Source organism: Stegostoma tigrinum, chromosome 27 (assembly GCF_030684315.1).
Source record: "Stegostoma tigrinum isolate sSteTig4 chromosome 27, sSteTig4.hap1, whole genome shotgun sequence".
NCBI classification, from domain to species: domain Eukaryota; kingdom Metazoa; phylum Chordata; class Chondrichthyes; order Orectolobiformes; family Stegostomatidae; genus Stegostoma; species Stegostoma tigrinum.
The window spans coordinates 46,163,281-46,187,430 of record NC_081380.1 but is presented as its reverse complement, the minus strand read 5'-3'; the positions used below and the strand labels follow the sequence as shown (position 1 = coordinate 46,187,430).

Here is a 24,150-nt window from a genome sequence, read left to right as displayed (position 1 = left end):
CAAAACACTTGACAGGCTGTGAATTACTTTTCCGCGGCCACCTCACACCGGAACAATACCAACAGGGAGAGCAGGGCCAATGGGCTGAATGGCCTACTCCTGTCCCCGGTTCATTCGTTGTCACCATCCCATAGAATTATCTTGCCCCATGCCACGTTGTGTCATTGCGATCCCGCGGTGCCACTGGCCTCGTGGTGAGGGAGGGAGGGAGTAGATTGAGCGCACACTCTCTGGAAACGAGCAGGCAGAGAGCTGTCCACACCGATGTGCAGAAATGGGTCAATGCTTGGGTCTCACTATCGGGTCACAGGGGAATGGGATGGTCACTTCAGACAAACACCAGCAAGATCTTCTCATCATGTGCAATTCCAGGCAGGAATGACTGGCTGTCTGGACATTAGAGGGGATAGAGTGGGAGGTGAGAGGGAATAGAGTGGGAGGTGAGAGGGGATAGAGTGGGAGGTGAGAGGGGAGCTATCAAATAGTCAACATTCTAACAGACTCCTCTGATCTCACTTTGGACCTTATTAAAAATATTGCAGGTTAGAAAACGTATCAGTTCAGGGTGAGAAGTTGTGCATTAAACCCTCCTGCAGTACACCCAATCACAGTTAGCAACCCTACTGCAGGGAGTCACATGGGATAGGTGAGTTAGATGGGCCGAAGGCACTGTCCTGTCCGAAACCATTTCTCTGCAACTACACAACGAGCTGAGGATGCTTCAGCAGGGAAAGAAAAACAAGTTTCAAACCATAATTCAGGATTAAGATCAGCCATTTTTATTGAAAACGTTTCAATCTAAAACAGGAGAAATGGAGAAGGAGACAGGTTCTAAAACAATGCACTAATTGAGCACAAACCAAACGTGAGACAGAAAGTGACACCGAGCCCCTCTTCTATTTTCACTCGGCTTTTACTGATCACTTTCCTGTTTTGTTGAACAGTGTGGCATAAACAATGAGGACCAGTTCTTGATTCCAGGCTGACAACCAGCTACTGTTTGGGGTTAACTCGACTGGTCACCTCATTCAGCTTCACTCGCAACTGAACAAACACAACTCGCATTTGTATAGCACCTTCCAGACAGTAAAACATTCCACACAGTTCACAGGAGTGTTCGTCAGGCAAACGCTGACGGCAAGCAGTAAGGAGCAAAGTGAGTGGTAGTTTGGTGGTAGAGACGCGCTTGCAATGGGCTGGGGTGGGGTGGGTGTAGTGGAATGAGACAGAGAGGCTGAGGGAGGATTGTTTTGGAGCTTAGAGCCCAGGCAGTCGAAAGCATGGCCACAGGAAATGGAGTCAGTAAAATCAGTGATGAACGAGAAGCCAAAAGTGGAGACATCTTGGTGGGGTTTGTGGGGTTAGACAAGGTTACAGAGTGAGGGAGGAGCAAGGCTATAGAGGAATTTGAAACTGAAGAACCCAACTACAGGCTCCAGCTGTTGGAGATAATTCGGTCTTTCAATCAACACACTTATATTTCCATTCTGTTGAGAAATCACACACAGTCCAGTCACATTGCTCTAGAATTCAGTGTGTGTCATTCACAGCTTCCAATCCTCAGCCCTTCCCCATTCCCACTTCAATCCCCCTCCCCGTTCCCACATGATGGAATATGCAAGCTCCCAGTCTCACTCGCTGTGCGTGACATTAGCCCAGTCAGGGTAGGTATCGAGATCAAACATGGCTCGCCCCCAGGTGTTGATGGCCACAGTGACACTAGCCACTCCAATGATGTTCATCATGAATCCAGCCTTGACCTGTGGAATGGGAAAACCTGACTGCATCAAACTGGATTAAACATACCGTCAAAAATCAGGCCACCTGAAATCTACGTTCCTCAGGTGGGAGGCAGTGCACTAACCGAGATAGGTTCAAGTTGCTGCAGCCCGAAATAAGATCATGTTGCAGACACACTGGAAGAGGCCATTCAGCCCATCATGCATATTTCAAAGGCCGTTCAGCTCTGAGTGTCTACTACAGGCTGAAGATCCTGGGATTGTACTCATTAGAGTTTAGAAGGTTGAGGGGAGATCTAATAGAAACTTACAAGATAATGTATGGTTTAGAAGGGGTGGACACTAGGAAGTTGTTTCCGTTAGACGGGGAGACTAGGACCCGTGGGCACAGCTTTAAAATTAGAGGGGGTAAATTTAAAACTGAAATGAGACGACATTTCTTCAGCCAGAGAGTGGTGGGCTTGTGGAATTCATTGCCACAGAGTGCAGTGGAGGCCGGGACGTTGGATACCTTCAAAGCAGAGATCGACAAATTCTTGATCTCACAAGGAATCAAGGGCTACGGGGAGAGTGCAGGGAAGTGGTGTTGAAATGCCCATCAACCATGATTTAAATGGTGGAGTGGACTCGATGGGCCGAATGGCCTTACTTCCACTCCTATGCCTTATGGTCTTACACAGGAACAGGTGGAGGCCATTCTGTCCCTTTGATCTGTTGGAATGATGTAGCGCAGACATCTCTCCTCTGCAATATTATTCCCCTGAATGTTCACTGGTCTATAAATCAAAACTGTTGCCAACTGCTGAATGTTCAGTGATAGGGAGGCACAGATTGAAGGCGATTGGCTAAAGATCAAAATGGGGAGAAGAGTCTGAAGGTGTGAACATCACAGGCGTATGGGGGCTGAATGAAATGCTCATGGATTGCTTGGCACAGACTCACTGTCTCCTCACATAGTGAACTATTCTGGGATTATTCCTATGACATATTCCATTTTTGAAAGTTCCTATTAAACTTGCTTTGAGCAGCCTGTCCTAGATCACTGTGACAAAAATCAGGTCCTCTCCTTAGTTTTCACCCCTTTGTCCAGCCTCTTAAATCCCATTACTGAGCCTCCCACTCCAGAAACAGTCCCTTCCTGTTTAAGCTCTCAGTATTATTCGAATGAACCTCTTTTGAGCTTCTTTGCTGTCAGGAGAACAGCTTCCCACGTCTCTCCATGTAACTGAGAACCCTCGACCCCCTGAAACATTTTAATAAAGCTCAGTGCCATTTCCAAAGCCTTGACATCTCTCCTAGATGCTGGTGCCAGGCTGGGCACAATACATGGACACTCACCAGGAGTTTCGAAACAAAGCTTTTGATTTAGTGCTTCATTCCTTTGTACTGTTTGCCTGTTTTGATTAAGCTGATGATCTTTCTGCATTTTAACAGCTTCAGTTTGGAAGATACACACATAGCTCCAGGTGTCTGTGCCTGCAACCACTCTAGAACTGCACCCTCTGGTTTACATAACCTCTTCTCATTCTCCCTACAAAATATAACGCTTCACACTTCTCTGTGTTAATCAAAGAATCCCCCCACTGTGGCCGAAGGCCATTCAGCCCAACAAATCCACACTACCCCTCCGAAGAGCATCCCAACAAGACACATTCACCTACCCCGAATTCCCCACGTCTAACCCACCTCATCTATACATCCCACGGCCAATCCATCCTAACCTGCACATCTTTGGATGGCGGGAGGAAACCGCAGCACCCGGAGGAAACCCACGCAGACACGGGTAGAACGCGCAAACTGTATCAGCCATGAAACTGCCCAATCCGTTAGTTTGTCTATGTCCTTTCAAAGAATGTGCTTCTCCCCGTTATTGTTCCCTGGTTTTGTATCATCCACAGGTTTCGAAACTGTGCCCAGCAATATTTGTGTTTCCACATGAGGTAGGTATCGTTGGCGAGAGCGATATTTGCTGCCCATTCCTGAGCTGCTGTGGTCCATGTGGGGAAGGTATATGGCGCTGGGCTGTTAGGAAGGCCGTTCCAGGATATTGACCCAGTAACGGTGAAGGAGAGAGGAGAGATTTCCAAATCTGGGAGACATGTAGTTTCAATGTGGAGTTGGACTCAATAATGTGGACCAAAGTCCAGATCGTGAATATTTAGCAAAGAGGGCAGTGCTCATGACCCCTCAAAATACCAATGTGTGCTCCCAGCAACCTGACACACAGTTGCTCATCACTGCATTCTGTATTTACCATTTTATACAGGCCATGGCAGGCCAACTCCAATTTTCATCTCTATCTCTGTCTGAGAACATGCAACTGCAGCAGGCCATTTAGCCCCTAGGCCTGGTCCGCCATTCAGTATGATCACAGAATCCCTATGGTTTGGCAGCAGGCCATTTCGCCCATCAAGTCCCCGCAGACTGGGAATTCATTTCACTTACCTGACTGTTCCCCTTCACCCTCCCCCCTCCAATCAAAATACTCACCATATCCAACACCCTGAGGTGGCCGTAGGAGAACACGATGGCATTGGGGGGAGTAGCAACAGGCAACATGAAGGCAAAAGAAATGCTTAAAGTGGTTGGAAGCATCAAGTAGAGAGGGTTCATACGGATCGTAGTAGCCTGGATTGGAAAGAATGAGAGCGAGAGGGAGAGAGAGAAAAGGGTTAGCAAGGAGAAGTGGCTGACATCTCCATTCTGCGTGTGTTGTCAGGGATTATGGGCTGTGGGACTGTTGGGTAATGGACGATGATTTAACCAAAACTAAATTGGTATAATCTTTCAATGCTGGGTGTTAGTGTGAGTTGTGTGATCTTTAATAAATCACCAGAAGGCGAGATCAAAATATTCAAGCCGGTGCACATGACAAACAAAATTTGGGACTGAGGTTCTGTGTGTGTCTATTCAGAATACACACAGCCTTGACATGATGGGTGAGGCATGAAACTGGCCCATTGCCTGTTCGTTCACGTGGCTGTTTGAAGGTGAGCAAGGTAGGTAACCGCAGTGTCCCAGCCAAAAATTCACCAGGATCTGGTCATTTCTCACATGTGAGCTAATTGGCTGCAGTAGTTCCAACCCTGTGATGGCAATCACATTTCAGAGACACCTCACTGGCTGTGAGCCGTTATACAAATGCAGCTCTTTTATCTTTTATTCCTGCAGCAGATTATCCATAATTTCGGCAGCAACGGGATGTGCAGAGGTCAGTGACTGTCCCACTGACAGGGAGGCGATGGCCTCGTGGTATTAATCCAGAGACACAGAGAATGTTCTGGGGCCCGGGGTTCGAATCCTGCCGTGGCAGATGGTGGAATCTGAATTCAATAAAATATCGGGAATTAACAATCTACGATGACCATGAATTCATTGCCAATTGTTGGGGGGAAAATGCCACCTGCTTCACTAATGCCCTTTAGGGAAGGAAACTGCATTCCTCACCTGGTCTGGACCTATGTGTGACTCCAGACCCACAGCAATGTGGTTGACTCTTAACTGCCCTCTGGGCAATAAATGCTGCCCCGGCCAGCGATGCCCTCATGCCATGAATGAATAAAGAAAATAAAACCTGATGCTCACAGCAGCAGGCTTTTTAGGTCCCGCTTCCCACTAATAATGATGCATTCCAATCCATTCGATTTGAGCAGTGGGAGGTTGCAGCGGTTGATTGCGGTCAGGTCACTTACCAGCAGTACTTTCCCTCATTGAAGGGGAGTCTGTGGCATCTCCAGGCAGACATCAGCTTCATCCAAAGGCCATTCAGCCCCTCAGGCCTGCTCTGCCACTCTATCCCTCTGTTTTAAATTGAGGATTCCTTCTTTACAATCAGTAATTGTGGGGATTTAAGGCTAGTTCCAGTACTCAACATATTGCAGAAGCTCTCTATACATTGCTCACCATCCTCTTTCCTCTTAGGATCTACAGGGATCGCTTGGTTGAATGTGACAGAGGAAATCTACTTGGTCATCCAATGAGAAGAGGGTCTTTACTTAAACAACATGTAGCTGATTATGTTAGAAACTAGATGTGAGTTACATTATTTCGATAGACGTTGTTACAGAGACTATGGTGAAGATGCAGGTTGTAGGTCTCTCTCATTTAGGACCCGAAGCTGTTCTCCCACCCAGTCTGTATGACATTATCACAGTTGGAGGGTAAGGCCTTTTCAGCATTAACCCTTTCAGATCCTAAACCCTGCTACCACAGGAAACATTACTGACATTTATTCCCCGTCCCTAGTTGCCCCCCTTGAGAAGGTGGGCGTGAGCTGCCTTCTTGAGTCGCTGCAGTCCATGTGCTGTGGGCTGACCCACAACGTCCTTAGGGAGGGAATTCCAGGATGTTGACCCAGCGACAGTGGAGGAACGTTGATATATTTCCAAGTCAGGAGGGCATGAGGAGAGAAAGTTGCAGGAGGCAGCATTCCCATGTACCTGCTGCCCTTGTCCATCCAGATGGAAGTGGTTAGAGATAACAGAACTGCAGATGCTGGAGAATCCGAGATAACAAAGTGTGGAGCTGGATGAACACAGCAGGCCAAGCAACATCTTAGGAGCAGGAAGGTGCTTGAATTTCTTTGCGATGTGAACCAATAAGAATTGGAGATTGTTGAGTATAACTGGTCTCCCCTTAACAGTTTTGCTTATTAAGTCCCTTCTGTGACCTGAAATCCTATCTATTGATTTGCATTCTTGTGGTGCAGCGATATCGTTCCTACCGAAACACCCCTGAACAAGATAGACCTGGGTCAAGTCCCACCTGCTCCAGAGGTGAGTCACACCATCTCTGAACAGACTGATTAAAAAAACACAAATCTGCTGAGAATAACGACTTGAAAAGTGAGCAGCTCTTGGTTCTAGTAGAGGCTTAAAGCTGGGTTATCGAGCTGAAATGTGGCCTGTTTGTCTAATTGGTTCCCAATTTCCGCTGGGATGGATATTGACTGATGGTAGAGAGACCAGCATGTCTTATGTTGTGAAAGTCAGTCTGGTGGTGCATCGGGCAGAGTCCCGAACCCTCAGCTAGGAAGTTCCAGGATCAAATCCCACTCCAGCACGGATAATTAAAAGTGTGTTCATAATGAGGCGAAACAGACTGGGTATCAACGGGTAAATCCTTCCGACAGCCCGTCACTGAGAGGTGCTGAGAGTGGGAGAGGCACACCCAGTAAGGGATAGTTGTTGGATACATCGGGGGCCATTTCTGGAGCTCTTACAAATCCCTGCTTTCCTCGTACACCCCATTCCTGGGACAGTGGAATAATCTCAATCCCATCAATTCCCTGGCATGAGTTCACGTTTGGATGAAGCTGAGGTCTGCCTGGAGATGCCACAGACTCCCCTTCAATGAGGGAAAGTACTGCTGGTAAGTGACCTGACCGCAATCAACCGCTGCAACCTCCCACTGCTCAAATCGAATGGATTGGAATGCATCATTATTAGTGGGATCCCCCAGTAGTCCCTCAGCTCCCTTGGAAGGGTGACCAGGGAAATAGAGGAGCCTGGATGCTGGGGATGGGAATAGGGATAGTGTGGAGCTCTTCTGTACAGTGGGTGGACCCCATCCCCAAGTTGCTCTAGAATGCACAGCATCGACAGAATGGCCATGAGGGACTGTATTAATACCTCTTGAATGGTCGGGGCACAGAGTGGACTGTATTCATTGGTCATTTGCTGTCAGATGGCTTTGTTTCTTTAATTCATTCACCGGATGAGGGTGTCTCTGACCAGGCAGCCTTTATTGTCCATCTCTAATTACCCAGAGGGCAGTTCAGAGTCAACCACATTGCTGTGAGTCTGGAGTCACATGTAGGCGAGACCAGGAAAGGATGGCTGTTTCCTTCCCTAAAGGGCATTAGGAAATGCCATGGTCACATGGGTGTAAGATCAAAAGCTAATTGGTTATCAGAGGCATGATGATTGATGCAACATGTTCAGAAAGAGCAAATCACAGGCTCTGCTCATGTCCCTTCCAGGTTGTGGAGGAATCTGATGCTGAATTGCCAACATAGCGGCTTCCCACCCTCGCAGCCCGACCCCAACCCCCTCCCCACCCACCATCTCCCCAATCTCTCCCCCTCCCCCATCCCCTTCCCCTCATCAATCTCCCACCCTCATTCCAAAAATGAAACTGAAATTGAAATAGAAGTCTAAACGGTTTCAGGTTTGTGATTGGTTTACATTAAATGGGTGATTTAACTCAGTTTTAAAATTAATTCCTGGGATGTGGACATCACTGGCTGGGCCCAACATTTTAGTGCCTGTCGGTCATGGCGATGGAGATGGCGATGGTGATGGTGATGGAGATGGAGATGGAGATGGCGATGGCGATGGCGATGGAGATGGAGATGGAGATGGAGATGGAGATGGAGATGGAGATGGAGATGGTGATGGTGATGGTGATGGCGATGGAGATGGAGATGGAGATGGAGATGGCGATGGAGATGGAGATGGAGATGGAGATGGAGATGGTGATGGTGATGGAGATGGAGGTGGAGGTGGCAAGGGAGATGGCGATGGAGATGGAGGTGGAGATGGAGATAGCAATGGAGGTGGAGATGGAGGTGCTGATGGTGAAAGAGATGGAGATGGAGATGGAGGTGGAGATGGAGATGGCAATGGAGGTGGAGATGGATGAGCTGATGGTGAAAGAGATGGAGATGGAGATGGAGATGGAGATGGCGATGGAGGTGCTGATGGAGATGGAGATGCAGATGGAGATGGAGATGGTGATGGAGATGGAGATGACGATGGAGATGGCGATGGAGATGGAGATGGAGATGGAGATGGTGGTGGTGATGGAGATGGAGATGGAGATAGTGATGGAGATGGAGGTGGTGATGGAGATGGAGATGGCGATGGAAATGTGAAATGGAGATGGAGATGGAGATGGTGATGGAGATGTCGATTGAGATGGCGATGGAGATGGAGATGGCGATGGCGATGAAAATGGAGATGGAGATGGAGGTGGTGATGGAGATGGCGATGGAGATGGCGATGGCGATGGAGATGGCGATGGAGATGGAGGTGGTGATGGAGATGGAGATGGTGAAGGCGATGGAGATGGAAATGGTGATGGAGATGGCGATGGAAATGGCGAAGGTGATGGCGATGGAGATGGAGATGGTGATGGAGATGGAGATGGAGATGGAGATGGAGATGGCGATGGAGATGGAGATGGAGGTGGTGATGGAGATGGAGATGGTGAAGGCGATGGAGATGGAAATGGTGATGGAGATGGCGATGGAAATGGCGAAGGTGATGGAGATGGCGATGGCGATGGAGATGGAGATCGAGATGGAGATGGAGATGGAGATGGAGATGGAGATGGCGATGGAGATGGAGGTGGTGATGGAGATGGCGATGGAGATGGCAATGGAGATGGAGATGGCGATGGAGATGGCGATGGAGATGGCGATGGAGATGGAGATGGAGATGGAGATGGTGATGGAGATGGAGATGGAGATGGAGATGGCGATGGGGTTGGAGATGGAGGTGGTGATGGAGATGGAGATGGAAATGGCGATGGAGATGGAGGTGGTGATGGAGATGGTGATGGAGATGGAGGTGGTGATGGAGATGGCGATGGAGATGGCGATGGAGATGGAGACGGAGATGGAGATGGAGGTGGTGATGGAGATGGAGATGGAGATGGAGGTGGCGATGGCGATGGAGATGGAGATGGAGATGGCGAAGGCGATGGAGATGGAGATAGCGATGGAGATGGTGATGGAGATGGTGATTAAGATGGAGATGGCGATGGAGGTGGTGATGGAGATGGCGACGGTGATGGAGATGGAGATGGAGATGGTGATGGAGATGGTGATGGAGATGGAGGTGGTGATGGAGATGGCGATGGAGATGGCGATGGAGATGGAGACGGAGATGGAGATGGAGGTGGTGATGGAGATGGAGATGGAGATGGAGATGGAGATGGAGGTGGCGATGGAGGTGGCGATGGAGATGGAGATGGCGATGGCGATGGAGATGGAGATGGAGATGGCGATGGAAATGGCGATGGAGATGGAGATGGAGGTGGTGATGGAGATGGCGATGGAGATGGAGATGGCGATGGAGATGGAGATGGCGATGGAGATGGCGATGGAGATGGAGATGGCGAAGGCGATGGAGATGGAGATGGCGATGGAGATGGCGACGGTGATGGAGATGGAGACGGTGATGGAGATGGAGATGGCGATGGAGATGGAGATGGAGATAGTGATGGAGATGGAGGTGGTGATGGAGATGGAGATGGCGATGGAAATGGCGATGGAGATGGAGGTGGTGATGGAGATGGCGATGGAGATGGAGATGGCGATGGAGATGGAGATGGCGAAGGCGATGGAGATGGCGAAGGCGATGGAGATGGAGATGGCGATGGAAATGGCGATGGAGATGGAGGTGGTGATGGAGATGGCGATGGAGATGGAGATGGCGATGGAGATGGAGATGGCGAAGGCGATGGAGATGGAGATGGCGATGGAGATGGAGATGGCGATGGAGATGGAGATGGCGAAGGCGATGGAGATGGAGATGGCGATGGAGACGGTGCAGGTGATGGAGATGGAGATGGCGATGGAGATAACGATGGAGATGGAGATGGTTGTGGTGATGGAGATGGGGATAGTGATGGAGATGGAGATGGCGATTCCCACAATGCTATTGGGGAGGGAATTCTGAGAACTTGACCCATCAACAGTGAGGGAAAATCCATATATGTCCAATTCAGGATGGCGAGGGGCTCGGAGGGGAACTTTCAGGGCATGATGTTCGCATTAGCTCTCCACCTTCATGAACAGTCACCCGACTCATTCCTGTTTATCGAATTCAGCCCCTATTTGACCGAGCTGGCCCGGCATTGTCCAAAGGTCTGCTTACTGGGGAATCCAGCAGTGCCCCCCACCACCTCCCCTGTGGGACTGGAACCCACAGCTTTGTAACCCCGAGGAAACCCTCTGCGCCCAGCCCCCACCACCTGTGTTTCACCCTTAGTTAAGGAACGACACGACAAGCAGAAAGCACATACCATTGAGGCCAGTATCGGGAGGAAGAGCGTGGCTGTGGCTACATTACTTGTGCATTCTGTGAAGGTTGCAACTACCATACACAAGATAATCACGATGGCCCACTGGGGAATGGACTTCAGGGGCAGTAGCTGATTCCCCAGCCACCTGGAAAGACCAGAAACCTGGGGAGGGCGGTGAGAAAAAAACATTAAAGATTTTAGCTCTGACAGAATTTCTGCTGATGTCTGAAAATTAAATTGCAGAACCTCAGAAGTAAATAATACTGATACAATTACCTGAGCCACACGCAGATTGTGTTAGGAAGAGGAGAGTAATGGTGGAAGCAGGGGGCGGGGGGCGGCGGTGGTAGAGGTGAGTTTTAGTTGGTGGGCACTGAGAGAATTGGGACCTCTCTCTTTTAGACCACCTTCACCAAAACTGTCCTGGGATCGGGAAGCTGTTCAACCGTAACGAGGCAGGGCCAGGGTCCTGAAAACTAACCAATAGTTGGGGTGGTGGGGTGGGGAAGAAGGGTCAGAGTTCAGGGATGGCAGTGCAGGGGTCAGGTAAGGGAAGATGCGAGGAGAATACAGGAGAACACTACAGGGATATAAACAAGTCAGTGGAAATGGAGAGATCATGTGGAGTGGTACTTTTCACTGAGAAAAATATAGAACATAGAACAGTACAGCACAGTACAGACCCTTCGGCCCACGATGTTGTGCTGAACATTTACCTTAAGACTAAGGTCTATCTAACCTCCACCCCTACCTTATACTATCATCCATATGCCTATCTAACAGCCGCTTAAATGCCCCTAATGAGGCCGACTCCACTACCCTCTCTGGCAATGCATTCTATGCCCCTACCATTCTCTGAGTAAAGAACCTACCTCTGACATCTCCCCTATATCTATCTCCTTTCACTTTAAAACTATGCCCCCCTCGTAATAGCAATCTCCATCCTAGGGAAAGACTCTGGCTGTCCCCTCTATCTATATCTCTGATCATTTTGTACATCTCTATCAAGTCACCTCTCATCCTTCATTGTTCTAAAGAGAAAAGCCCTAGCTCTCTCAACCTTTCCTTGTAAGACCTTCCATCCATTCCAGGCAACATCCTGGTAAATCCCCTCTGTGCCTTTTCCAACACTTCCACATCTTTCCTGTAATGAGACAACCAGAACTGGACACAATACTCCAGATGTGGCCAAACCAGGCTTTTGTTTAGCTGGAGCATAACTTCACGACTCTTGAACTCAATCCCTCTGTTAATGGAAGCTAACACACCATACGCCTTCTTAACAACTCTATCCACCTGGGTGGCAGCTTTCAGGGAATTGTGGACATGAACCCCGAGATCCCTCTGCTCCTCCCCACTGCCAAAAGAAACTGATCAGATGCAGGAGCAGAGGGCCCTGGCTGTACATGGGTATAAATCATGGAAGGTGGTAGGACAGGGGGAGAGCCAGGTTCCTGAAGCCCACGGTGTCCCCAGCTTTATTAATAGCACAAGAGCAGGGAGGTGATATTGATCTTGTATAAGACTGGATCTATCAAGAGAACTGAGCAAAAGGAGCTGTGAAGTTGTCAGGGCATTTAAACCTCCAGGCCTTTAAACAAATTGAAATAAACTGTCTGTAGTGTTTAAAAAAGAAAAACTGTCTCACTCTGTTAACATAAGGCTAAGGTCATTAATATTGGACCAGCTTTGCATAACCGATTTGGTTACTGTCACATGTACAGTGAAAAGTATTGTTTTTGCGTACTATCCAGACAAATACCTTACATAAGTACACCAGGGAAATCGAACGGAATGTAGAAGATAGTGTAACAACGTCACAGCAGTGCGGAGAACCAGCACCTCTAATAGATGAGTGATCCATTCATAGGTCTGATACCAGCAGGGAAGAGGCTGGCCTTGAATCTGTTGAGTTGTGATTCTGTAATCTTGCATTTTCAAATTGAGGTGCGTCGCATCTCAGTTTGGTCGACAGCTCCAAATTATGAGGCACCATTTAAATGGGACAAAGAATTCCAGTGCTTGTCCTTAGAAGGATTAAGTTTGCAGGGTCCTGGGTGTGGAAGATACTAGCAACATACCAGGACTTTGAGAGTCAGGGGGCAGAAGTGAGTGTAGTGGCCAGCACTGAGGAGAAGGTGCTGGGGAAGGTGGGTAAGTCACCTGGACCAGATGGACTACACCCAGGGTTCTGAAGCAGATAACTGAGGAGATTGTAGAGGCATTGCTGGTGGTCTTTCAGGAATCACTAGAGTTAGGGAGAGTCCCAGAGGATTGGCAAATGTAACACCCCTGTTTAAGAAGGGGAGGAGGCAGATTACAGGAAACTATGGGCCGGCTAACCGACTTCAGTTGTTGGTATGATTCTAGATTCCAACAGTAAGGACGAGATTGCCGAGTACTTGGAAGTTCATGGTAAAATAGAGCACAGTCAGCACAGCTTTGTTAAGGGGAGGCCAGGCCTGACAAATCTGTTAGAGTTCTTTGAGGATGTAATGAGCAGGTTTGACAAAGGAGAGCCAGTGGATGTGATCTATTTGGATTTCCAAATGGCCTTTAGCAAAATGCCACTTGGGATACTGCTAGACAAGACGAGAGCCCATGGCGTTAGGGGAAGGGTGTTGGTATGGGGAGACAATTAGTTGATTGGCAGAAGGCAAATAGTACGGATGAAGGAGTCTTTGTCAGGATGGCAGCTGGTGACTAGCTGAGTTCCATAGGGATCAATGTTGGGACTACAGCTGCTCACGTCTGCACAAATGTACTGAGGGCATTGTTGCTACGTTTGCAGATGAGACAATGATAGATGGGGGGGTACTGTAAGTATTGAGGATGCAGAGGGACATGGACATGCTGGGGGGTGTGGATGAAGAAGTGGCAAGTGGAATATTTTGTGGGAAAGCATGAGGTTATACATTTTGGTTGGAAGAGAAGAGTTATAGGCTGTTTTCTAAATGGGGAGAGGTTTTGGAAATCTTTGTTAGGATTCTCTCAAGGTTAACATTGGGTACAGCTGGCAGTTGGGAAAGTAAATGTCACATTAGCATTCATTTCCAGAGGGCTGGAATACCACAGCAGAGATGTACTACAGAGGCTGTATAAGGATCTGGTCTGATCACATTTTGTTTTCCCTTTATTCGTTCAGAGGATGAGAGCATCCCTGGCCAGGCAGTATTTATTGCCATCCCTAGTTCCAAGTCGGCCACATCGCTGTGGGTCTGGAGTCACATGTAGGCCACACCAGATAAGGATGGCAGTTTCCCTCCCTAAAGGGACATTAGTGAAGCAGAAAGGTTTTCCCCAAAAATCGACAATGGATTCATGGTCATCATTAGACTCTTAATTACAGATATTTTATTGAATTCAGATTCCACCATCTGCCGTGGCTGGGGTTTGAACCCAGGTCCCCAGAACAGTATCTGGGTCTCTGGATTAACAGTCCAACAATAATACCACTAGGCCATTGCCTCCCCTATTTGGGGCAGTTTTGGGTCCTGTATCTAAGGAAGGATGTCCTGGCCTTGGAAGGGGTTCAGAAGAGGTTGACAAGGATGATGCTGGGGATGAAGACCTTGTCATTTGAGGAGCTATCGAGGATGCTGGGTCTGCACTCAATGAATTTTAGAAAGACGGGGTTTGCTGGGGGGGACATCTGGTTGAAACGTACAGAATTTGGAGAGGCCTGGGTAGAGTGGATGTGGAGATGATGTTTCCACGAGTAGGAGAGGCTAGGACCAGCGGGCACAGCCTCAGAGTGAAGGGACAACATTTTCGAACTGAGATGAGGAGGAATCTGTTCAGCCACAGCGTGGTTAAACTGTGGGCCCCATCGCTGCTAAGGACCATAGGGGCCAAGTCATTGAGTGTACTTAAGGCAGAGATAGGTTCTTGTTTGGTAATGGAATAAGGGTTACAGGGAGAAGGCAGGAGAACGGGGCTGAGAAACATATCAGCCGTGATCGAATGGCCGAGCAGATTTGATGGGCCAAATGGCCTAATTCTGCTCCTAATCAATATGCAACTCCAGTCTGTAAGTGTGATCCTGACGTTCTAGTCACAGGGGAAGTTAATTCTCAATCCCATTCCCAATGTGGCCTCCCCTACTGCAAACTCTCGCCTTTAAATTCATCACTTGCCGTCAGCTGCACTGTCAGGAAGTGGAAGTTTAATCTCAACTTGTCCTTTCTAGAGTTCGGCAGTTTGAGGGAATGAAGAATTGAGATGTGGGAAATATTGAAGGCAATGGAAAGATCTGAACTATTTCCTCTGTCGGAGGGAGTCCTGAGGAACGGGGAGAATCTGAAACCATGGGGCGAGCTCTGTAGGAAGTGTTGCCTCAGCCAGAAGGGAAAATCTGAAACGCTCTCCCCTCCAAAAAACTGGGACCATGGGAGGATATCAACTGGGATTTTTCAGGAATGAGATGGATAGGTTCCTGAGGTTTACAGGAAAATGACAATGCCACTGAGTTGAGGTGATCTGGACAGGTTCTTACAGTCCGATCTTAGATACAGAGGGGGAAAGAAGTTGATAGAAATTAATTTTTAATCTTATTTTGTAACATTTTCACAGCAAAAAATTTGTAGGAGAGATCATGGGAGCAGAGTTGGATTGCTCTTTCAGAGGGCTAGTACAGTACGATGGGCTGAGTGGTTTGCTCGTGCGCTGAGCGATTCTATTCAATCCGGCTCATCACGAACCCTCTCTGTTTTCTCTGCAGGAGCAACAACCCAAAGTGGTTGATGATGGGCCCAGCGGAGTTGGTCATTTCAGCCGCCATATTGACCTGTCGGTGTTTGAGCGAGTGAACACTGGAATGGTCAAGGTGCTTACCTCACAGCCCTTAGCCAGCGCAAAACCTCCTCCCAACAGGATAACCACGCTCCAGGGCAGTTTATGGTGGACAATGTCCCAGCTCAGGAGCTTCTTAATAGTTCCTCCTTGTTCAGCTGGAAGGTATTATAAACACAACAATCTCACGTGAGGTAGTGGGAACCGCAGATGCTGGAGAATCCGAGATAACACGGTGTAGATCTAGGCCCGAAACGTCAGCTTTCCTGCTCCTAAGATGCTGCTTGGCCTGCTGTGTTCATCCAGCCCCACACTTTGTTGTCTAAGATGTAGAGCTGGATGAACACAGCAGGCCAAGCAGCATCAGAGGAGCAGGAAAGCTGACATTTCGGGTCTAGACCCTTCTCTAACGCACATTAAATAGAACACCTTATTTATACATTCGCTACAAGGCTTTGTTGTTAAGTGACTGCATCATTTGCTTAGTGAGTCCGTGAGCCTCTGAGAGAATCGAAATGCACCTTCCAAATCTCAAACAGCAGCCCCCAAGAAAATCTCACCAACAGCCCTTGAAAAAGATATTATTTTGACCGCTCGCGTTGAGTTTTTGAGTTTTGAACATTTCCAGGTGATCTAATTGTTTAAATTGATAAAAGGATGTTCAGAGAAAGGCAGAAGTTGTTGGAGAAATTCAAGCAAATCCATTCATCAGTGACGTCTGGAAGCCAGGGCAGAGTGGAATTCTGAAATTCTTGCCCCCAAAATGCTGCTGAGATGGGAGGTCAGCTAAAAACTTCAAAACTGGGTTTGGTAGAACTTTTCAGAGATAGTAACAGCTGCAGATGCTGGAGACCGAGATAACAAGGTGTGGAGCTGGATGAACACAGCAGGCCAAGCAGCATCTGAGGAGCAAGAAGGCTGACGTTTCGGATTGGGACGAGTCTTCAGAAAAATGAAGGGTCTAGGCCCGAAATGTCAGCCTCCCTGCTCCTCTCATGGCCTGCTGGGTTCATTCAGCTCTACAGCTTGTTATATCAAACAATCTCACTCTCGTTCTTTCCCCCAAACAAACTGCTCCTACACGGTTCCTGGGGGTGAAATATGTTTGACATAGCGTCACTGAGTTAGCGACAGAGAGCTGTGGATCAGGAGCCCAGTTTGAACGGTTTGAGGGTGATTGGGAGTGGGGGGGGGCGAATAGAAATGAGGTGACCCCAGCCGTGAGTGTGTAAACACAGCGCAGGTTCATGAGCAAACATGACCCAGTCTCTGACCGTGTTCTCAGGGTGACATTGATAACAGTTCTAGACAAACTCCGAAAGGACGAGGCCACACAACTGACTGAGATTCGGACTCAGGCCGGCCATTCTGGTCTTTGCATTGACTGTTCTTCTCTGATTGGGCTAGAGATACATTGGTGGGGACAGTGTAGAGGGAGCTTTACTCTGTATCTAACTCCATGCTGACCCTGGGTGTGTTTCATGGGGGACAGTGTAGAGGAAGCTTTACTATATCTAACTCCCTGCTGTCCCTGCCCTGGAAGTGTTTGATGGGGGGACAGCTTAGAGGGAGCTTTACTCTTTCTAACTCAATGCTGTCCCTGTTCCTGGGAGTGTTTGATAGGGACAGTGTAGAGGGAGCGTTACTCTGTATCCAACCCTGTGCTGTCCCTGTCCCTGGGAGTGTTTGATGGGGGACAGCATAGAGGGAGTTTTACACTGTATCTAACCCCGTGCTGTCCCTGTGACGGTTTCATGGGGTTCAGTGTAGAGAGAGCTTTACTCTGTATCTAACCTCCTGCTGTCCCTGTCCTGGGAGTGTTTGATGGGAGGGACAGTGTAGAGGGAGCTTTACGCTGCAGCTAACCCCGTGCTGTCCCTGTGACGGTTTCATGGGGTTCAGTGTAGAGAGAGCTTTACTCTGTATCTAACCTCCTGCTGTCCCTGTCCTGGGAGTGTTTGATGGGAGGGACAGTGTAGAGAGAGCTTTACGCTGCAGCTAACCCCGTGCTGTCCCAGTGATATACCTGATACATCCTCCTTTGAGCCCTGCTGCATGCGATTCCATGGTGTGAAGTTTGGTTTCTTCGATGGGATGATGAACATGAGGATTGCAATGGAAATGACCACAGTGGAGTCATTGACGTACCTGAAATGAGAAGGTGGGCTGCGTGAGGTTTGTGGGAGTTTGCTCGGAATACACTTGGGAATGAGATATACCTGCTCCCAGCGTCCTGGAGTCTTACACAGAGGTACCAGGGCAGAGAAAGAAACCCCCACCCCCTCCACCCCACTTCAAACTGCAGGTCAGTGACAATCCCCCACTCCCAGTCCCAGTGCCCCCAATAACATGGACATTTTAGGGAAGTTGGGAATGGGGCTGACGGGTTGAGCTGGGGAAATATTGTGGGATTTGATGTTTCTGTTCCCTTGTTCCACGATTAACACCAACTTTCACATTTTGAACCAAGTCGTCAAACGGAATAACCGCCCCCCCCACCCCCCAACAGCCCATTTCACCCCCTCCCCACCCACACCCCACCCCCACACCGACAGCCCGTCTCCCCCCCGCCACCGACAGCCCGTCTCCGCCCTCCACTGACAGCCCGTCTCCCCCCCGCCACCGACAGCCCGTCTCCGCCCTCCACTGACAGTCCGTTTCCCCCCCGCCACCGACAGCCGGTCTCCCACACCTCACTGACAGCCCGTCTGCCCCCCAACCCCACCGACAGCCCATCTCCCCCCCCCACCCCACCGACAGCCCGTCTCCACCCGATCCCACTGACAGCCCGTCTCCCCCCCGCCACCGACAGCCCGTCTCCGCCCTCCACTGACAGTCCGTTTCCCCCCCGCCACCGACAGCCGGTCTCCCACACCTCACTGACAGCCCGTCTGCCCCCCAACCCCACCGACAGCCCATCTCCCCCCCCCACCCCACCGACAGCCCGTCTCCACCCGATCCCACCGACAGCCCGTCTCCCCCCGACCCCACCGACAGCCCATCTCCCCCCCACCCCACAAACAGCCCGTCTGCCCCCTGCCACCGACAGCCCGTCTCCCCGCAACCCCACTGACAGCCCGTCTGCCCCCCGCCACCAACAGACCGTCTCCCCGCAACCCCACAAACAGCCCGTCTGCCCCCTGCCACCGACAGCCCGTCTGCCCCCCGCCACCAACAGACCGTCTCCCCCCAACCCCACCGACAGCCCATCTCCCCTCCCCCCCCGACAACAGCCTATCTCCTCACACTTGGGAGAGAGGGAATCCAGAGAGCAGCCACGGTGGGGGTGTGTGTGGGGTAAATGGCGGGGGGGAGGGAGGGTGGCAGAGAGGTTCGCACGGAGCTGAGGTAGGGGTGATCAGATTCAGGGCCTGGGGCTGGTGCCAGGTTAAGGGGGGGTCAGTGCCAGGTTAAGGGGGGGTCAGTGCCTGGTTAAGGGGGGGTCAGTGCCAGGTTAAGGGGCGGTCAGTGCCTGATTAGGGGGGGTCAGTGCCAGGGTAAGGGGGGGTCAGTGCCTGGTTAAGGGGGGGTCAGTGCCTGGTTAAGGGGGGGTCAGTGCCAGGTTAAGGGGGTCAGTGCCAGGGTAAGGGGCGGTCAGTGCCTGGTTAAGGGGGGGTCAGTGCCAGGTTAAGGGGGTCAGTGCCAGGGTAAGGGGGGTCAGTGCCAGGGTAAGGGGGGGTCAGTGCCAGGTTAAGGGGGGATCAGTGTCAGGTTAAGGGGGGTCAGTGCCTGGTTAAGGGGGGGGTCATTGCCTGATTAAGGGGGGTCAGTGCCAGGGTAAGGGGGGGTCAGTGCCAGGTTAAGGGGGTCAGTGCCAGGGTAAGGGGGGTCAGTGCTAGGGTAAGGGGGGGGTCAGTGCCAGGTTAAGGGGGGGGTCAGTGCCTGATTAAGGGGAGTCAGTGCCAGGGTAAGGGGGGGTCAGTGCCAGGTTAAGGGGGTCAGTGCCAGGGTAAGGGGGGTCAGTGCTAGGGTAAGGGGGGGTCAGTGCCAGGTTAAGGGGGGGTCAGTGCCAGGTTCAGCGGGGTCAGTGCCAGGTTAAGGGGGGGTCAGTGTCAGGTTAAGGGGGGGTCATTGCCTGATTAAGGGGGGTCAGTGCCAGGTTAAGGGGGGTCAGTGCCAGGTTAAGGGGGTCAGTGCCAGGGTAAGGGGGGGCCAGTGCCAGGTTAAGGGGGTCAGTGACAGGGTAAGGGGGGGGTCAGTGCCAGGTTAAGGGGGGGTCAGTGCCAGGTTAAGGGGGGTCAGTGCCAGGTTAAGGGGGGGTCAGTGCCTGGTTAAGGGTGGTCATGCCAGGTTAAGGGGGGTCAGTGCCAGGTTAAGGGGCGGTCAGCCAGGTTAAGGGGGGGTCAGTGCCAGGTTAAGGGGGGGTCAGTGCCTGGTTAAGGGGGGGTCAGTGCCAGGTTAAGGGGGGTCAGTGCCAGGTTAAGGGGGGGGTCAGCCAGGTAAAGGGGGGGTCAGTGCCTGGTTAAGGGGGGGTCAGTGCCAGGTTCAGCGGGAGTCAGTGCCAGGTTAAGGGGGGGTCAGTGCCAGGTTAAGGGGGGGGTCAGTGCCAGGTTAAGGGGGGTCAGTGCCAGGTTAAGGGGGGGTCAGTGCCCGATTAAGGGGGGGTCAGTGCCAGGGTAAGGGGGGGGTCAGTGACTGGTTAAGGGGGTGTCAGTGCCATGTTATGGGGTTCAGTGCCTGGTTAAGGGGGGTCAGTGCCAGCGTAAGGGGGGGTCAGTGCCTGGTTAAGGGGGGGGTCAGTGCCTGGTTAAGGGGGGGTCAGTGCCAGGTTAAGGGGGGGTCAGTGCCAGGTTAAGGAGGTCAGTGCCAGGTTAAGGGGAGTCACTGCCAGGTTAAGGGGGGTCAGTGCCTGATTAAGGGGGGGTCAGTGCCAGGTTAAGGGGTGGTCAGTGCCTGGTTAAGGGGGGGGTCAGTGCCTGGTTAAGGGGGGGGTCAGTGCCTGATTAAGGGGGGTCAGTGCCAGGGTAAGGGGGGGGTCAGTGCCAGGTTAAGGGGGGTCAGTGCCTGGTTAAGGGGGGGACAGTGCCTGGTTAAGTGGGGGTCAGTGCCAGGTTAAGGGGGGTCTGTGCCTGATTAAGGGGGGGGTCAGTGCCTGGTTAAGGGGGGGGTCAGTGCCTGGTTAAGGGGGGGGTCAGTGCCAGTTTAAGGGGGGTCAGTACCAGGTTAAGGGGGGTCAGTGCCAGGTTAAGGGGAAGTCAGTGCCAGGTTAAGGGGGGTCAGCACCAGGTTAAGGGGGGTCAGTGCCAGGTTAAGGGGGGGTCAGTGCCAGATTAAGGGGTGGTCAGTGCCTGGTTAAGGGGGGTCAGTGCCTGGTTAAGGGGGGGGTCAGTGCCAGGTTAAGGGGGGTCAGTGCCTGATTAAGGGGGCGTCAGTGCCATGTTATGGGGGGTCAGTGCCTGGTTCAGGGGGAGTCAGTGCCTGGTTAAGGGGGGGTCAGTGCCATGTTATTGGGGGTCAGTGCCTGGTTAAGGGGGGTCAGTGCCAGGGTAAGGGGGGTCAGTGCCAGGGTAAGGGGGGGGTCAGTGCCTGTTTAAGGGGGGGTCAGTGCCAGGTTAAGGGGGGGTCAGTGCCTGGTTAAGGGGGGGGTCAGTGCCTGTTTAAGGGGGGGTCAGTGCCAGGTTAAGGGGGGGTCAGTGCCAGGTTAAGGGGAGTCACTGCCAGGTTGAGGGGGGTCAGTGCCAGGTTAAGGGGCGTCAGTGCCTTGTTAAGGGGGGGGTCAGTGCCAGGTTAAGGGGGGTCAGCGCCAGGTTAAGGAGGTCAGTGCCAGGTTAAGGGGGGTCAGTGCCAGGTTAAGGGGGGGTCAGTGCCATGTTATGGGGTGTCAGTGCCTGGTTCAGGGGGTCAGTGCCTGGTTAAGGGGGGGGTCAGTGCCTGGTTAAGTGGGGGGTCAGTGCCAGGTTAAGGGGGGTCAGTGCCTGATTAAGGGGGGGTCAGTGCCATGTTATGAGGGGTCAGTGCCTGGTTCAGGGGGAGTCAGTGCCTGGTTAAGGGGGGGGGGTCAGTGCCATGTTATGAGGGGTCAGTGCCTGGTTAAGGGGGGTCAGTGCCAGGGTAAGGGGGGGGTCAGTGCCTGTTTAAGGAGGGGTCAGTGCCAGGTTAAGGGGGGGTCAGTGCCTGGTTAAGGGGGGGGGTCAGTGCCTGGTTAAGGGGTGGTCAGTGCCAGGTTAAGGGGGGGTCCGTGCCAGGTTAAGGAGGTCAGTGCCAGGTTAAGGGGGGTCAGTGCCAGGTTAAGGGGCGTCAGTGCCTTGTTAAGGGGGGGGTCAGTGCCAGGTTAAGGGGTGTCAGCGCCAGGTTAAGGGGGGGTCAGTGCCATGTTAAGGGGTGTCAGTGCCACGTTAAGGGGGGGTCAGTGCCAGGTTAAGGGGGGTCAGTGCCAGGTTAAGGGGGGTCAGTACCAGGTTAAGGGGGGGGTCAGTGCCAGGTTGGGGGGTGTCAGTGCTGGGGGGGTCGGTGCCAGGTTAAGGGGGGGTCAGTGCAGGTTAAGGGGGGTCAGTGCCTGGTTAAGGGGGGGTCAGTGCCAGGTTAAGGTGGGTCAGTGCCAGGTTAAGGGGGGGTCAGTGCCAGGTTAAGGGGGGGTCAGTGCCCAGTTAAGGGGGGGGTCAGTGCCAGGTTAAGGGGGAGTCAGTGCCAGGTTAAGGGGGGTCAGTGCCAGGTTAAGGGGGGGTCAGTGCAAGGATAAGGGGGGGTCAGTGCCAGGTTAAGGGGGGGTCAGTGCCATGTTAAGGGGGGGTCAGTGCCAGTTAAGGGGGGGTCAGTGCCAGGTTAAGGGGGGGTCAGTGCCAGGTTAAGGGGGGTCAGTGCCAGGTTAAGGGGGGGTCAGTGCCAAGTTAAGAGGGCGTCAGTGCCAGGTTAAGGGGGGGTCAGTGCCATGTTAAGGGGGGTCAGTGCCAGGTGAAGGGGGTGTCAGTGCAAGGATAAGGGGGGGTCAGTGCCAGGTTAAGGGGGGGTCAGTGCCATGTTAAGGGGGGGTCAGTGCCAGGTTAAGGGGGGTCAGTGCCAGTTTAAGGGGGAGTCAGTGCCAGGTTAAGGGGGGTCAGTGCCAGGTTAAGGGGGGGTCAGTGCCAAGTTAAGGGGGGGTCAGTGCCTGGATGGGGGGGGTCAGTGCCAGGTTAAGGGGGGGATCAGTGCCAGGTTAAGGGGGGTCAGTGCCAGGTTAAGGGGCGTCAGTGCCTTGTTAAGGGGGGGGGTCAGTGCCAGGTTAAGGGGGGTCAGTGCCAGGTTAAGGGGGGGTCAGTGCCTGGTTAAGGGGGGGGTCAGTGCCAGGTTAAGGGGGGGTCAGTGCCTGGTTAAGGGGGGGGTCAGTGCCTGGTTAAGGGGGGGGTCAGTGCCTTGTTAAGGCGGGGTCAGTGCCTTGTTAAGGGGGGGGGTCAGTGCCAGGTTAAGGGGGGGGTCAGTGCCAGGTTGGGGGGGGGTCAGTGCTGGGGGGGTCAGTGCCAGGTTAAGGGGGGGTCAGTGCCAGGTTCAGGGGGGGGTCAGTGCCAGGTTCAGCGGGGTCAGTGCCAGGTTTAGGGGGGGTCAGTGCCAGGTTAAGGGGGGGTCAGTGCCAGGTTCAGGGGGGGGTCAGTGCCAGGTTCAGCGGGGTCAGTGCCAGGTTTAGGGGGGGGTCAGTGCCAGGTTAAGGGGGTCAGTGCCAGGTTAAGGGGGGGTCAGTGCCTAGTTAAGGGGGGGGTCAGTGCCAGGTGAAGGGGGAGTCAGTGCCAGGTTAAGTGGGGGGTCAGTGCCAGGTTAAGGTGGGGTCAGAGCCAGGTTAAGGGGGGTCAGTGCCAGTTAAGGGGGGGTCAGTGCCAGGTTAAGGGGGGGTCAGTGCCAGGTTAAGGGGGGTCAGTGCCAGGTTAAGGGGGGGGTCAGTGCCAGGTTAAGGTGGGGTCAGAGCCAGGTTAAGGGGGGTCAGTGCCAGTTAAGGGGGGGTCAGTGCCAGGTTAAGGGGGGGTCAGTGCCAAGTTAAGGGGGGGTCAGTGCCTGGTTAGGGGGGGGTCAGTGCCAGGTTAAGGGGGGTCAGTGCCTGATTAAGGGGGGGGTCAGTGCCATGTTATGGGGGGTCAGTGCCAGGGTAAGGGGGGGGTCAGTGCCTGTTTAAGGGGGGGGTCAGTGCCAGGTTAAGGGGTGGTCAGTGCCTGGTTAAGGGGGGGGTCAGTGCCTGGTTAAGGGGGGGTCAGTGCCAGGTTAAGGGGGGGTCAGTGCCAGGTTAAGGAGATCAGTGCCAGGTTAAGGGGAGTCAATGCCAGGTTAAGGGGGGTCAGTGCCAGGTTAAGGGCGTCAGTTCCTTGTTAAGGGGGGGGTCAGTGCCAGGTTAAGGGGGGTCACTGCCAGGTTAAGGGCGTCAGTGCCTTGTTAAGGGGGGGGTCAGTGCCAGGTTAAGGGGGGTCAGCGCCAGGTTAAGGGGGGGTCAGTGCCATGTTAAGGGGGGTCAGTGCCAGGTTAAGGGGGGGTCAGTGCCTGGTTAAGGGGGGGTCAGTGCCAGGTTAAGGGGGGGTCAGTGCCAGGTTCAGCAGGAGTCAGTGCCTGGTTAAGGGGGGGTCAGGGCCATGTTAAGGGGGGGTCAGTGCCAGGTTAAGGGGGGGGTCAGTGCCTGGTTAAGGGGGGTCAGTGC

At 52.4% G+C, this 24,150-nt stretch overlaps 1 protein-coding gene across 1 annotated transcript in view; it reads right to left on the bottom strand.

The window, feature by feature from the left end:
• Window positions 1-756: 756 nt before the first annotated feature.
• LOC125464739 (Na(+)/citrate cotransporter-like) overlaps window positions 757-24,150 on the bottom strand; it is a 61,753-nt gene continuing 38,359 nt past the window's right edge. The window contains exons 7-11 of the mRNA XM_059655437.1: window positions 17,587-17,708; window positions 15,603-15,718; window positions 10,770-10,931; window positions 4,230-4,367; window positions 757-1,760 (exon numbers count right to left, since the gene is read on the bottom strand). Of these exons, the coding sequence (XP_059511420.1) occupies window positions 1,632-1,760; window positions 4,230-4,367; window positions 10,770-10,931; window positions 15,603-15,718; window positions 17,587-17,708 (667 nt within the window). The 3' untranslated portion in view covers window positions 757-1,631. The remainder of the gene's footprint in view (window positions 1,761-4,229; window positions 4,368-10,769; window positions 10,932-15,602; window positions 15,719-17,586; window positions 17,709-24,150) is intronic.